Genomic DNA, 15,219 nt, shown 5'->3' with positions numbered 1-15,219 from the left:
GCTTGAAATGATCCCAAACTTTGGGCCCCTTTAATCATTTACTCTGGCATGTCTCTTCGCCCCTCACTATTTTCTCTCTCTTCCTCCATTTTGCAATCCGTGCCGTCTTCGTCACGGCAACTGTACTCAGCCCGTAAGCTGTTGTGTGATAATTATAATCATCTTTGCGAAACACAGTGGACTCTATATAGTTATATGGATTAAATGAAGCAATGCTTTCTAGTAATCCATAATTTTCCAAATATAAATACAGCCCTATGATGATCATAAAAACAAGACAAAACAAAACAATTTCCTGAAGAATCTCTATCTTTGCCTTATTCGCACACTGGTAATCCTAAGTAATGGAGAAATTGTAAAGATTGCTAACGTCTCGAAAAAATTATCAATATATTCATATATGTTAAAGTCTAATGGTTCAGTTCAAAAGCCATAGGATAGACATTAAGAATTGGCTTCTCTCTCTCTCTTCCACCTTATGGCTCTCTTTCCCAAGATAAACTGCCTTATTGACACCTTGGGACATATATGTTGTTAAAAGAATACAGTTTGTTGCACTTTATTAATTTCCCTTAGTGAAAATAAGCCCATTGCATTTCAACCACCCTCTTTAGGAACACATGGGGACTAATTTCATTTCTTCAGTCTGTTCCTTGGACAAGACCAGTGGCAATATTTCCTAATAACTAACATGCTTGTCTTTTAGTGTAGAAGGAAAATCGGCATTTCAGTTTACCATACATTTGACGTCCTGAGACTTGACTCCTGCATTATTTAAGAGTGAGAAATGAGACCAACTACGAGTGCGTAAATGTAGGGAATGGGAAGGGACCCTCTGATACAATATTGTTGATGATCAATATAGATATTAATCATGAGTATTAACTGTTAATGGTAAAATTATCATCATTTTAAACAATATACTATGTTTAATGAGTTCATATGCAGTAGTTTTCCTTTGTGCTGTATGTGTGGGATAAAAATAAAGGAACTCCGTTACTGCAAGCAAACAATCGGGCCATTTTTTCAAGTTGGTAGTATTCAGTGAAAACATTTTCATATTACATTGGTTGCAAACAACATGTTTATCATTTTCCAACATCTTCAAGTATTAGATTTACATTTGGCAAAAGTATTTTGCCAAATATTGCTACCAGTAACTTTTCCCACCTTTGACTTCAACTGAAAATGTTGTCATACACGTACCAAAATTCCATTTTGCCCCTCAAAAAAGGAATTTAACGCAGATCTTCTTGCGATTCATTGCTTCAGATCACACAGCTCATTAACTTAACTTCACTTGAAATCCTGCCATAAAAGCACCGTCAATGAGCCAGTGTAAAACGTTTAAGGATTAAATATGCTGTTTGACCTTGTTGCATTGATTGTGTTTCTGTATCTCGTGTTTCCTTTTGTTCAAACATCATAATCATACTAGTTAATAAGTAATAGTTCCATTCTAGGATTTGTGATGCTGAACTTCCCACTACGTGTACCCATTTGAAAAAGGCAGTTTACCTTTGATGTGGTTGAGTGTCACCCAGTAGTGCTCATCTGGACTGAACGTGTCTTTGGACCACTCCAAGAGGTCCTGGGCTATTGGGCTTTTCAGAACAAAGTCTACAAAAGCTCTTGTGAGAGCATAGTAGGCTGTTCCAAAATAAATTTTCAAGTTATGTGGAGGAGGACCTTTCCTAAGTCCCAACCCTTTCTGGGTTACATGTGAGCCCATTATCTCCCTGTGCTGAAGCTGTGTTCTGTGCCTCATAGACTCCGGCTGCTTGACCCCGGGCGTCATGTTTCTGTCCCTCCACTCTTTGCTCTGCATGTACCGCACCAGTTCCAGGTTGCTCTGGACAGGGAAATCCTGTCCGCACAGATTCACCACCTTCCTCCAGCCTATCTTTGACTTTGCTAGATCCTTCATGCAGTTAAAATCTGCTTGCAGGCGGGAAAACCCAGCGTACGTCACTGTCTCGCTGCGGCTGGAGAGGAAGGTATTTTTAAAGCAGCCGACTAGCTTCATTACCGCCGCCTGGTACTCCAGCGTAGCTTTATTATCCACATGAATGCAGTAGACATTTTGTGGCATGTAAATAGCCCGCAAGAGGCGCACAAATAGCTCCAGCTCCTTGTGAATAGTTACAATGAATGCTAAAGGGTAGTCCTCCTCCTCACGACTTAGAGGTCTTGTGATGAAGTGCAGGTCACTGGTCAAATTTGAACACTGCATGCCACTATTCAGAATATAACTTTCCACCTATAGACATAAAAAAATATATATTAACACTAGGCCTGTCATCAAAACATAGTTACCCTTGTAACATTTTTTTAACTAGAATCTTTACCCACATTTGCCGTTATACTTCTTCAGTTTAACTTAGATTTTAGGAATGCAGTAAAACATACCTGGCAGTCACGGCGGTGCCACTCCACTCCTTCCTCCATGCCGGGCACCAGAGCTTTACATTCAGTGGAGAAGGGCCTGCAAATTGGAGGTTCTGGCAGCTTAGGCTCAGTTGGCATCCTGGTCCTCATGTAAATGACTGAACAGATAATAATACTCATCCCCAGGCACAACAGGAAGCTGCATTTTGTCCCCTCAAGCTGGCTCATAATAATCCTCCTTCACCGTATCCAAACAGCACCGCCACAGATAAAACTCCTGCAATAAAGACATCCTGATTGGTATTTGCAGTAGGGTCTTGGACCCATGAGGGATATTAAATAGGGTTAAATATGTAGGTTAACGCTAATTGATAAAGCCAGTATTTAGATCAAGAAATATAGTTTAGTGCACCTAATTTAGTCTAATAATAACTTTTATTGACTGACGTATAACTGGCAACACATTTTCTTTGGTTCAACTTTCTTAAAACATTTCAAAATATCATTCCTAAAGTGTGTATATAGGATTTTAACTGATTAGTCATGTAATAATTTAATAATCATGCAGAGTGTTACATTTACAGTACTTAAATAAACCTTTTTAAATATTTGAATGCTTTGAAGTTTTTGATATGAATACTTTTATTACTGCTGGCAACATTAATTAAAACTAGTACTGAAATGATTGATTAGTTGATTAATCAACTAGTTGATCAATAGAAAATGTATTACTCTACTACTTTTGACAGTTATCACGTAAAAATAACAGATCATTTCTGATTATAGTTTGCTTTCTCTTGAAATTAGCTAATACATTTTGCAAACAAAAGAAAAATATATTGAGATAAAAAGTGTGGGTAATTGAGAACAGCTATATTTGGTTATTTCATAGATTTAAACAATTTATATTAATTCTCATTCAGTGAAAAATAATTGACAAAAAAATGTTGTTTAGGAGTGACATGTGCAAGGTACAACAGATAGCAGATACAGTAAGTCAACAAACAACATTCTTGTGACATGAGGATATGTTTCAGACTGACTGACAATAATTGAGAGAAAGGCAGTACCCTGGTAATAGTGTGATACCCTGCAGTCTGTTTGTCATATAAAACACAATATGTATAAGGAATCTCTGAACCTCTCCCAATACATTGTTCCAAGGGCCAGAATTTTTCTAAGCAGACACTCCGTGGGCCAGACTTTCAAATAAAGAAAATAAAATGTATTTAACCCTAATACGCCTATCCTTGTTTGAGATATTTTCACTTTCTTACTAAATTAATGTGATATTTATTTACATAACTACAGAATCCTAAAAAACATCCATAATGATAACTAGGCTACTTAACTAGAAAATGATCTCAGAGTAGGAGGCAGTTTACTGAGGAGTGATGGTTAAAATCTGTGATTACGGAAACATTATTGTAGTATGCAGTGTCCTGATTGGTGGAAAACGCTTGCAGGAAGAAAGGCCTGTTGTCAGGTAAAAATGTCACTGTCAAAGAGCCTGAAGCCAAAAGTTGACATGGAAAACCGCAGCTTTAAAGAAGAATGGACTGATAAATTTGTTTTGCCAACTTTTAGTAACGCTAAACCTGTATGCCTCATTTGCAATGAAACGATCGCTGTTGCAAAAAAATACAAATGTCATCATCATCGAGAAGGAAGAACAGGAACATGACGATAACGTCATTCACGTGCATATTAAGTAGCCACATGGATTTTTGATGTCTTAAAATACATGAATTGTGCTTGAAGCTGCATGGCATTTTGTCTGGTTTACCTGGGTGTTATCCAGTGTGACGTAGATCTGCAGTACTACATTGGAGTGTGAATAGAGATGCAAATCTCCATGTGGAATGTTACCTGCTGTGAATGCTCGAAATGCTTAATACAAGAACACATTTTTTCCTCTTTACATTTTCTGAATTGATTATTATTCTGCAGGCCGGACTGAAAGCTTTGGCAAGCCGGATGTGGCCCGCGGACTGCCAGTTGACAATCGCTGGCATAAAGAGCCTACCGATTTGGAAGGAGAAATAATTACTATTATTATAAATTATTATATGTCACAACGGCCCATGCTTGACAATTTTCTTAATGTAAATCCCTCCGGACGGGTGAACAGGGACTCGGTTGCGGTCAGTTAATGAGGGTCGACTATCATTCAGAAAAGAAAATCAAAATTTGTATCCCAGCCTAAGCGCTTTCTTTCATGTTATTTCTGTGTTCTTTTATCAACATGTAACAGCAATCTTAAATTATATGACTGGTACAGATGATAAAGTAAAAACCATTCCCCAGTCTAAAATATGTGAATTTATTCTCCACAACTATCTGGTGACCCAGGAAATTATCTCACGACCCCTTGGATCCACTGCACTAGCGGAAAACCCTGACTGAACCTTTAACGCTCTGCTGTTCTTGGGAACAGCACCATAGATACAGATATCCATAGAGGGGCTGCCATGGAAAATGTACGCTTCAAATCTTCTGTTGAATAGCTTTTTGCTTGATTGCACTCGATGTTTGTACTTAGAGGTATTTTTTTGCTCAGTCAAAATCCTGTTGTTTTACAGTAGATAATGACCATTTCACATTTCTAACATTCATTTCGGGATTCTATCTTTATCTTATCTTTGCTGTCTATATCAAACATCTTAAGCTTATATCAATGCAACACGTCGAAACACACACACACACACACACACATACACACACATACAGCATGTAAGGACAGTATGCCAAAGACAGGACAAGGTGAACCATTTACCTTTGAGGCAGTTCAGTCTGTAGTCCTCGGTGAAGAAGTAAAACATTAGACATCAGCTGCTGTTCAGATCATTATCAAAACAGCTACTCCGAGCTTGTTACTGCAATCCGTCTAGAGTCCGGCGGAGAACACAAGTCCTTTTCATTGCCGCCATCGTCAGCAACAGCAGGAACAACAGCATCGGAAGTAATAGTGGTGGTAGTAGTTTTTGTCACAGGTTTCACAAGATTGTGTTGTAGGAGGAGACTACTCTCAGAGCTTGAGAATCTGTCACAGTGAGACAGAATGCTTTTCATATGTGGTTCCTTCTCTTTTTTGTTCTCTCGTCACGTTCTCATGAGACAACGTCCTTTCCTGCCTGGTTACCAGTAGTAACACTCACCCACACAACTGACACACTCTCGCACCTCACACACCCATCTCCCTGAGGTTTTTACGCTCTCCTCCCCCATACAGTTTCCTATTCACTGGTGTGTTGCATCTTTTCGTCTCCTTGCTTTCCATTTTTTTTTCTCCTCAAACCCCTTTACCTCAGGTTTCTTTCTTCGTTTTTCTCTCAAATGGGTTTAATTCCAGTACATTTGCCTAGATAGAGGTACGCATATTAAATTATCCACAGTGTCTCTCCACTGAGCGCTGTCTTTTTCACGTTCTTGTTGCCTGTCAAGTAGATGGTTTAGTGCTGACGCAAGTTGCTGGTTGATTTGTCACTGACGTAAGGATACGGTTCTCAGCTCACCGATTGCCTGTGTCATTTGTGGTAATAGCAACAGCAGAGGGACTGACTTCAGAGCAGCACCCACAGAGTTTGTTTGCTGCTTGGTCAGCTTCTGAGATTATCCCTCTTGTATTGAACAGAGCACATGGCCGGAGTTCACACCCACTGAGCCTGCATTATGGCAACACAATAGATCCCCTGCTAGTTACTCAGGGGTTTAATATTTGTGCTTGTATATGGGTGTGTTTTCCCTTTATGTGGCAATCTTGCTACATGTTAGTATTTTTTGTGTAATACACAAATTTATGAACTAAAGAGTTTTGCAATCCACTCTTGGGTTAACCTGTCCAGGAGAAATGCAACAATGTTTAATGATTGGTTTTTCAGAACGTGTGTTTCCCAGTAGTGCCTTGACCCTCAGCTATCATCCATTTTTGTTAACAATTTACTATACAGTGATAAATCTACCATCTCAGTGCTGAATTAACATGCATAGGGGAAACTCATGAAAAGTGATTAATTAACCACCACAATTCAGGTTAGGTCTGCAACAAACTATATATTACATACATTATAAACAGACTATAAATTAATAATATTAATTATATATATTAATAATGATGATTATGTTTATTTATAGGTGCATTTCAAAGCACTCAAGGATACTGTACAGGACCAGTAAAAAAAAAAGCAGCAATGTATCAAGACATAAAATCAAACAAAACCGTAGTATACAATAATAAGTTAATACAATAACTAGATATGGTTCTAGCCATTAGAGACAGCATCAGACCAAATATGCCAGTTTTAAAGTAAAAACTTAGTCTGTAGTTGCCAAGTCGTACCATTATCTGTTTCTGTTTAAAGCTATAGTGAGTAGTTTCTGTCACCCCCATGAGGAATTCTAAGTAATGACAACAACACTGTCGGCGTATCCACATGATTGCGCACGCGCCCCCACCCCTCCTCCACGCAGTTGCTAGTAGCTAAGGAGAACACAGAGGATTAAAAAGACATGATGGACTCTTCAGAAGAGATAATTATCTTCACTCGATTTTCTGCGTGGGAAAGTCACCGGACGACACAATCTTGTGAACATAGCCATACTGAGAAATACAGAGAGTTGTGTGGAGCTGATAGTATTAATTACCTTTTTCAGAATGGAAGACATTGTGAACCTCACTGGTGGATGTTTGGCCAGTATAAAGTTAGAATTAGTGCATCCCTATATGCCATTAATCGCTGTGTGTCTGACTGACTGAATCCAGCCTTTTCCATTTGCTGTGCTGTGTTTTGAGTTTCCTTTTCCTTTCAGAGTAAACCAAATGTGGCCTGCATGCAAAACACATGAAAACATTTTCATAATTGTGCTCATAAAGGTGTTCAGCACAATGTTGCGTATGTAAATAGTTTGACTTATATTACTATTCTTTGCCATTTCAGTTTACGTATTCCTGTCACAATTTTTAAGATTTTCATCAGGCTGGATAAACAAAACATTGCTTTGCATGTCAAAGTAGGACTAAATCGTTTTTATCTGTTGTGCACCTGAACCTTGTTGAAGCTTGGTTTGTGGCTTTTTCACCTATCCATTCATGTTATGAGCTTATGGGTTTTTAAAGAGGCTTACACATTTGAATGTTGTGTAGATGTATCCAGATGATGCCTTTCAGGAATTGGGTTAACCTTTTCTGAGGAATACATCTTTAAACTAGAAACCAAATATATTTTTCTGAAATGAATGTCAAGGTAGGGGACAGGGAAAATCTTGTCAACACATTACATATCTTTCTAGTAGCTTATTTTTTATTTTTACCACAGGACTACTCAAACAACATTATTAGACAGTATTAGGCAATAAGCTTAGTTTTGCATTGCCCCATCCCAAACATAGCAATAGCCAGGATCGGAACATGATTTCACCCACTAGACAACAAAGTATTGAGATATTAATGTGGTCTGGTGTGGTTAACTTGATTATTCAACACTAAAATGTATAAACAACTCTGTGCAGGGCAATACTGTTAAAATCAACATCATATGATATTATCTAATATCAGTGTATATCATTATATAACAGATACATGCATAAACGTGTAAAAGGGTCAAATTGCTGCTTTGTTCCATTGTTGCATTACTTCAGACAACTCTTAACACATAAAACAAACTTTCATTTTAAATTTCCATCAAGATTTAAGTATATATGAGTATGAACTGCCTTAACATTGGTTGGAAGGTTTTTTCTTCTACTGTGTCAGTCAGTATCTCTTACCTGGGATGTCATGTTTGTGTTTTAGTGTGGGGACGCCTTTAAAAATGAGGATGTCGTTGTGCTCAATGGCACTAAGGAGGAGGTTGAGAAGCTGAGGGAGAAGATGGAAGAGAGGCGGACCAAAGCCAAAACTAAGGTGAGTTTTAATTTAAACAAATTACAGCTAATCTACGATGATGACGTGATGGAGTGGGTTGTCAGGGTTAAATAAACTGTAAAATATGTAATTGGCTTCTTGAGAGTGAACAAAATGTGTTATTTTTGTAAACTGAAACATCCAGTTATAAATACTTCGTTTTGGAAAACATTTTCAAGTACAACATACATTTTGAAAGTTTTGTAATCAATACGTTTCCCTTCCTTTTTTAGAAATCAAAGAAGAGCAAAGCAGCTGAAGCTGTGTCCACACCATCAGAATCAAAAGGTTTGTGTAAAGCCTGGTTGAGGCATCATACATCATTGTTAAGATGCATTTGTTAAACAAAACCAAGCAGCCAACAAAACCCTTACTTCTTCATTTGGATAATGTTTTGAATGTGCTGTAGAGGAGTTAGCTGGGTTATTCAAACATTTAACTCTCATGCGATCTTAGTGTTAGAATAACAGCAGAATGTGACACCATCATCTACTATAAAACTGAAACTTCTGAAAACTTTTAACTACTTGAGTCTGTAGATATTGCAGCTATCTTTAGACTTTGCTGTGAGACGTGGATGATGTATATAACTTCCCATATAGGCGGCTGCATATATGGAAAAAAAAAACACATAACCCTAAAAAAATTCTAACAAAAGGTTTCTCAGCTGGTTTTTGTAGTATTAGGTGTCCTTAATAACATACTAAAAGTTTACCAAAGTTTGACCACTAGAAAGGTGTAATTTTCAAGATGGTGTCCAAGATTGGCAGGACGCCCTTAAAAAATCCTCTGTAAAGCCAACAAGCCACAACTAGCACAGGCAGTCACTGAGTTCTCAAGCAAGAAATCTAACAAAACATCCTCGATTCCATCCAGGATAGTTTTCACTGGAAGAGGTAATGAGCTCTGCTCATTTCCTGCAGCCCTGTTCGTAGGCAAGGAAATCTTCTGTAAAGCCAACAAGCCCCAACATCATGTCGAAAACTGGACAATTTTCACTGGAAGATGTAATGAGCTATGAAGGAAATCTTCTGTAAAGCCAACAAGCCCCAACTAGAGCAGACAATCACTGAGTTCTAAAGCAAGAAATCTAACAAAACTGTCCTGGATTCCATCCCACCAACTGAGCATTATGCTTCCTGGTTCACCGCTTGGCATGGGAAAAGGGTGACAGTTACGGTGCCATTGCACCGTCATATGCAGACTTTACCATACGCCATTATGGTAAAACAATATAGCCCCATCGTTAACTTCAATGCAGAGACTGAGTTTCTGGGAAGAAAGGATGATTTCCTTTCCAGATCTTGCAACAAACAAGGACTTATCAATCTTATGACCGCATCAGGTGATGCAGACGTGGACATTGTCAAAGCTGCAGTCAAAGCCTCAGAACATCAGCCCAAAACCTTGATAGGGGAGGATACAGACTTACTCATTCTTCTCCTCTACTATGCTGGGACGAACAATAGAGGCCTCTATTTTCGTTCAAAGCTACTAAGCTACTGAAGTGTACAACATCAGTTAGATGAAACAAGTCCTGGGTAGTGACTTGTGTGTGTGTGTGTCTAGTTCACTTGCCTCTTTGCGCTACAACCTTTTTAGCAAGAAATTTGTTACCCCATAACGTCTGCCTCCAATTGAGTCCTTAACCAAATACCACTGCCAAAGAGTTTACTTCCAGATCATAGTGTGGATTGGAAAGGAAGGTGACATGAACACAGTGGATTGGGGCTGGAAACTGGTGGACAACCGGTTCCTGCCAGTTATGACCAGTAAGACTGCTGCCTCAGAAAGCCTCCTGCAGATGATCCACTGTAATTGCACAACTGCCTGCCAAACACAACAACAGTTGCAGGGCATATGGACTAGAGTTGAAGATCTCTACCCGTCGGGTTCGGTCTTAATTTCTATCATTTTACACGGGCTCGGGCCAGGCTCGGGCTTGCGCTCCAGGAGAATGTATAAATGACTCATTCTTGACGAAAGACAAAAGAGCTGTGCACGTGCGGCGCAGTCTCTTTTTTCTTTCTCTCCCCTTTCTGCCGAGTGGTGCGTGTGCCCTCTCGCGGTGTGAAGCGCGTGTCTGCGCTATTCTCCGACATGCACTCTAATCACTGCCGAGTACAGCTCTAATATGGACTACCATGCATGCCTGCTTGTGGACCATGTCAAGTTGGGAACTGTGAGAATCACTATAATCAACCTCTATGGGAGGAAGAGTGTGACGACTAATGGGAAGGTCACAGTGCAAAAAAGTATAAAAAATAAACCAGAATAAGAGGAAACAACTGAAGAAAATAGAAAAAGATATGTATTAAAAGTATTAAAGTATAAAAAACAAAAGGCAAAAAAAACAAAATTACATCACATTATAAAAAATATTTAAAAATCTGTAAAAAAAATAAAACACAAAAAATAAAAGGGGTTAGCGGTACTGAGCCTTCACGTGGAATCCCTGTTTTGACTTAAGCCTGGTTCACACGGGACGATTTTAAAATTGTCGGCCGATTTTCCAATCCTGAGAGACCCCACACACGGCGATAAAAAATCACGGGTCTAACAGTTTTGGTCGTACAGTGTGTGGTGCGCAGCACACGGCAAAATCAACACATCACACAAGAACCGATTTGACTCCCGAGCATTCCCAGGTCAGACGGGAAATCCCGCAAAATCCCTCGAGATCAAACGTGACTTCAGAGTAAACAATCATGGCGGACGAAGAGGATGCAGTGGCGATAGTTTGTAGTTTGTTTTTAACCGAAAAAAAACGTTATCAAAAGAAAAGGCGATGGTCAAAGAAGTGGAGACAACGCGAGCATGGACTATACTTGCTATACTTATCTCCGACGTCCACTGGACTTTCTGGTGCGCCATGCCGCCGGCTGTTTTGATTTTGTTTCCCGGTGCTTTCCTCGCCGCCTCGTCACCTCGCTTTCTGATTGGCTACACGCCACAGTCCACAGGCTGCGTGCTCGTTTGTCCCCGGGGGACACCACACACGAGGAGAAATCGGGTCAAAACAATCCAACATGTTGGATATCCCCGATTTGAGATCGGAGCGGTCCCGACGTCCTTCCGAGCAGACGAGAGCAGTCTTAACACACCACACACGGCAAGAATATCTGATCAGATTATTTTACGATAATCGGAGCATCCTTAAGATTGTCGGAAGGGGTGAATCGGGGCTAAAATCGGCCTAATTATCCTGCCTTGTGAACCAGGCTTAATTTTACAGTACCACACAGTTCTAATGAATTTATTCAAACGATATGAGGAGGAGGAGAAATATGCAATTACTTAAGGGAAATTGTATTATTAAATTGTATGTAATTGTATTCACCCTTATTTTTCACATAAAAATGTTTGTAACCAATTGCTTTCATATAAAATTGTAAATTGCAAATATGCTAATTAGAATATTAGATGGCCAAAACATGTATCAGGAACCAGTATTCCTGGTCTAGGAGGAATACAAAGGACTAATGGTCATTTTAAGGACCTGACGGCCGCCATTTTGAAAATGGGGCCTTTCTTGGAGTCAAACTTTGGTAAACTTTTAGTATGTTTTTAAGTACATCTGATACTACTGTAAACCACTGAGAAATATTTTGTTAAAATTTTTTTGGGGTCAAGCCATATTTGCAGCTGACTAATAAGCGAGAAGATGAGTCTAATTGTCACATTAGGGATTTGATTTTTAAAATCATCATCTCATCTGCTCTTTTTCCCTGAAGGTTCTTGTTTCATTTCATAAAAGTGTATCTATATTTTTATGATGTTAGTAGAGGTGCTCTTTGTTTCAGGCGCTATAAAGCACTGGTGTCACCATGATTTTAGAAAATGTCTCTACACTTGGTTTTTGCTCTCAACACAGCACTGAGACAGCTCTTTTCAAGGTCTCCAATGACTTACTGCTTTCCATCTAAACAGGCCTGTACTCCATTTTAATTGTCCTTGACCTCTGCTCAGCCTTTGACACAGTGGACCACGGTGTCTTAATCAAGCTACTGAAACACTTTGTTGGTATCAGTGATATAACTCTAAACTGGTTCATCTTCTATCTTTCAAACGGGTCCTTCTCTGTCATGCTTGGAGAGGCCTCCTCCACTTATGCTACTCTCTTGTGGGATCCCCCAGGGATCTTTTATTTACCATATACATGCTACTCCAGGGGCAAATCAAGCGTATGAATCAATGATTTAAACTCAAATGAGAAACCTTTTACGCAACCTTTTGTAATTCAGTTTTTGTTTATGATATATTATTTATATAAATTTATGTACATTTTCTGAAACCATAACTCGGTTATAATTGAACAAAACATTGAATGATGTTCTCTGTCTTAATCAAACTGACTCTTGTTTCTTCCCACAGATGACACACAAGCTCCACAAGTGGATGTAACCGAGATCTCACTACAAAATGGTGGTGAAAGCAGCCAGTCAGGTAGCACAATTTCTCTTTTATAAATACAGACAAACAAAACGTAACCTCTCTAAATTCGGAAAATGACAATGCTAAGCATATGTCTGCCAGAATCACTGTGAGGAATACAGCATAGCAACCATTCTGAATGTGAACTGTTTAAGATTAAGAGGTTTTCTGTCTAAATTGTTGCCAGATAATTAAAAAAGGATAACCAGCTCATATAATTAGGCAATTAGGTAATGTCTTCAATGAGAACCTTAAACACAAATGAACATTTAAAAAAGCTTTGGCTAGATGTCATATTTAACACAAAATGTAGGCAAACAATGATATTTCTTTAAAACGAATTGCTCAAGTGCCAAGCTTGCCTGTTGTTCTTAACACATCATGATGATTTCAGTGAATAAATGCTATACTATATAATCTGTTTATTATAGAACAAATGAATATAGAATTATAGAACAATATTAGAAGTTTTTTTTATTCTTTGCCTTGTTTTTCTTTATCCTGCTGTTTTGTCATTTGCCATTTTACTACCTAGCTGTGGCCGGATCCTCCAGCTCCTCTAAAGGCACCAAGTCTTCAACTTCCTCCGCCACCAAAAGGTCCGTCCAGGAAATGACAGAGAAGTCGGAGGTCTTCAAATCCCTGTTCACCAGCCACAGCTCTGCCAAGCGCACTAAAGATCAGACATCCAACTGGGTCACCCACACCCCGTATCACTTCTAGTAACTGTCACTCAGAGCAAATATCACATTTTTAGATTGCTCCAGAAATTGTGACCCATTACTGATAAAACCTAGTTCTACATACCCAGCTCCAACACGCATATAGACCCACACAGACACACACACATTGCCTACATGACCTTTAATTATGTCACCAATGAGTGGACTCCCAATACGTCTCTTCAGGCCCCTGTAGCTCAGTGTTTACATGTTGTGAACATTTTGTTAATGGCTCCCCAAGCTGTTCAGACTTTGTTTTGTAACCTTCCTCCCACATGTATTCCCTAGCATTTCTGTGTTCTCAGTCACAGGTGCTCTGAGAATTGATGCTCGGGTGACTTTATTATCTCTGTCACTCTGCTGTCTCCTAGTGGACACAGTGTAGCTTTTCAAAGTGATCTCTGCATGGTTGGAAAAGTAGTGTCAGACCAAATATAGGGTTGATTTCACTCACACAAAAAACTGCAAAAGATCTACATCTTTACATCTACTGTGGTCAGTAATTATTTTTAATTACTGACCACAGTATGAGCTTGGCCCACATTTCTTTATTGTATAATGCATTTAACGTGTTTAGCAGAGGACATTCAAGTGATTTGTAATAATTTCATGGGTTATTTTTTTTGTCTTGAAAAGTGGGTTTAAAAATGATGGTTAACAACAGAAAGACAGTTTAAAGCATCTTGCTTATTTATTGAAGCTTCTAAAACTCATAAATCAACAAAAGCGCACAAAGCATAAGACAAACATAAGTAGCTGTAGTGTAACAGGACAGGAGGAAACATACTTTTAGCTCAGTGATCTTCCTCATTTCTGAGCATCACAAGCTTCAATATTTTCCAAAGTGCTTCCAACTGTGTGTAGCCTAATGTAGTAAAATTGAAAAAAAAATACGTCCTTCATATTTGCAATTCAAGTAATTTCTTTTTCTTTTTTCGCATATAACAAGCAAAAGCCCAAATAAATTTCTATTCAATCCTGTTACGTTTTACGTTGAATTTTTTTCCAAGTCCTCCAGATGACCATGTTTCATACTGTGACCATGACCACGTTTGTTCATACCTTTTTTATACGACCCTTTAGAGCATTTCATAAATTAGCACCCATAATGGTGGCAGAAAATCTGACCCACAGAAGCGTTTTCCGTCCTCTTACCTAGACGTAACGTTAGCTTTTTTAAACACATCGTTAACGTTGTGAAACAGTCACAGTTTGGTTAGGTGTAGGCAACAAAACTACTTACGTTCAGGGGTTAGGTTAGGTTAAAATGTTAAAATCAGTACTTCCATACATGACATAATAACGCACATGACACAACCACCGGTCCCGTGCGTGGAAATCCTGAATTTGTTAAAGGGGTGATTGAATGCAAAACCGATTTTCCCTTGTCATAGTTGAATAATGACAGTTTAGTGGGTAACTAGGACATACATAGAACCTCAAAATCCCATTGACACCTCTTTCCTCTGCAAATCTCACAATTTGAAACTGCCTCTGAAAACGGGCAAATCTCAACGAGTCGCCTAGTTGACGTCAACTCGGCAGCTCCTTCTCATTTGGCTCTTGTCTCGATCTTTGTCACGCCCAAACATTTACATAGGTTACACCACTGATCTGAGATCAGGTAGTCTTCTGAATAGGTCGTGTAGATCTCAGAAATTGTATACATTGTTAATCTGCTATTTTACCACTAAATTCACTTCTGACACTTTTTTTATGCGAGAAATCAACTGTGTAGAGGTCAAATATGGGCCGTTTTACGAAAATTGATGT

The 15,219-nt window shown here is 38.9% G+C and overlaps 2 protein-coding genes across 2 annotated transcripts in view; one reads left to right on the top strand and one right to left on the bottom strand.

Annotated features, from left to right (window-relative positions):
* Nucleotides 1-6,082, bottom strand: part of gcnt7 (glucosaminyl (N-acetyl) transferase family member 7) — a 7,530-nt gene extending 1,448 nt beyond the window's left edge. The window contains exons 1-3 of the mRNA XM_036002233.1: nt 5,165-6,082; nt 2,410-2,665; nt 1,519-2,260 (exon numbers count right to left, since the gene is read on the bottom strand). Of these exons, the coding sequence (XP_035858126.1) occupies nt 1,519-2,260; nt 2,410-2,616 (949 nt within the window). The 5' untranslated portion in view covers nt 2,617-2,665; nt 5,165-6,082. The remainder of the gene's footprint in view (nt 1-1,518; nt 2,261-2,409; nt 2,666-5,164) is intronic.
* The window catches only part of rtf2 (replication termination factor 2), a 23,671-nt gene extending 9,244 nt beyond the window's left edge, over nt 1-14,427 (top strand). The window contains exons 6-9 of the mRNA XM_031301814.2: nt 8,180-8,290; nt 8,524-8,578; nt 12,665-12,736; nt 13,260-14,427. Coding sequence (XP_031157674.1) covers nt 8,180-8,290; nt 8,524-8,578; nt 12,665-12,736; nt 13,260-13,447 — 426 coding nt within the window. The 3' untranslated portion in view covers nt 13,448-14,427. The remainder of the gene's footprint in view (nt 1-8,179; nt 8,291-8,523; nt 8,579-12,664; nt 12,737-13,259) is intronic.
* The last annotated feature ends 792 nt before the right edge of the window (nt 14,428-15,219 follow it).

The sequence above is a fragment of the Sander lucioperca genome, chromosome 6 (assembly GCF_008315115.2).
Source record: "Sander lucioperca isolate FBNREF2018 chromosome 6, SLUC_FBN_1.2, whole genome shotgun sequence".
Classification (NCBI taxonomy): domain Eukaryota; kingdom Metazoa; phylum Chordata; class Actinopteri; order Perciformes; family Percidae; genus Sander; species Sander lucioperca.
Note: the sequence above shows the minus strand (reverse complement) of the source record. Positions and strands in the feature narration are given on the sequence as shown.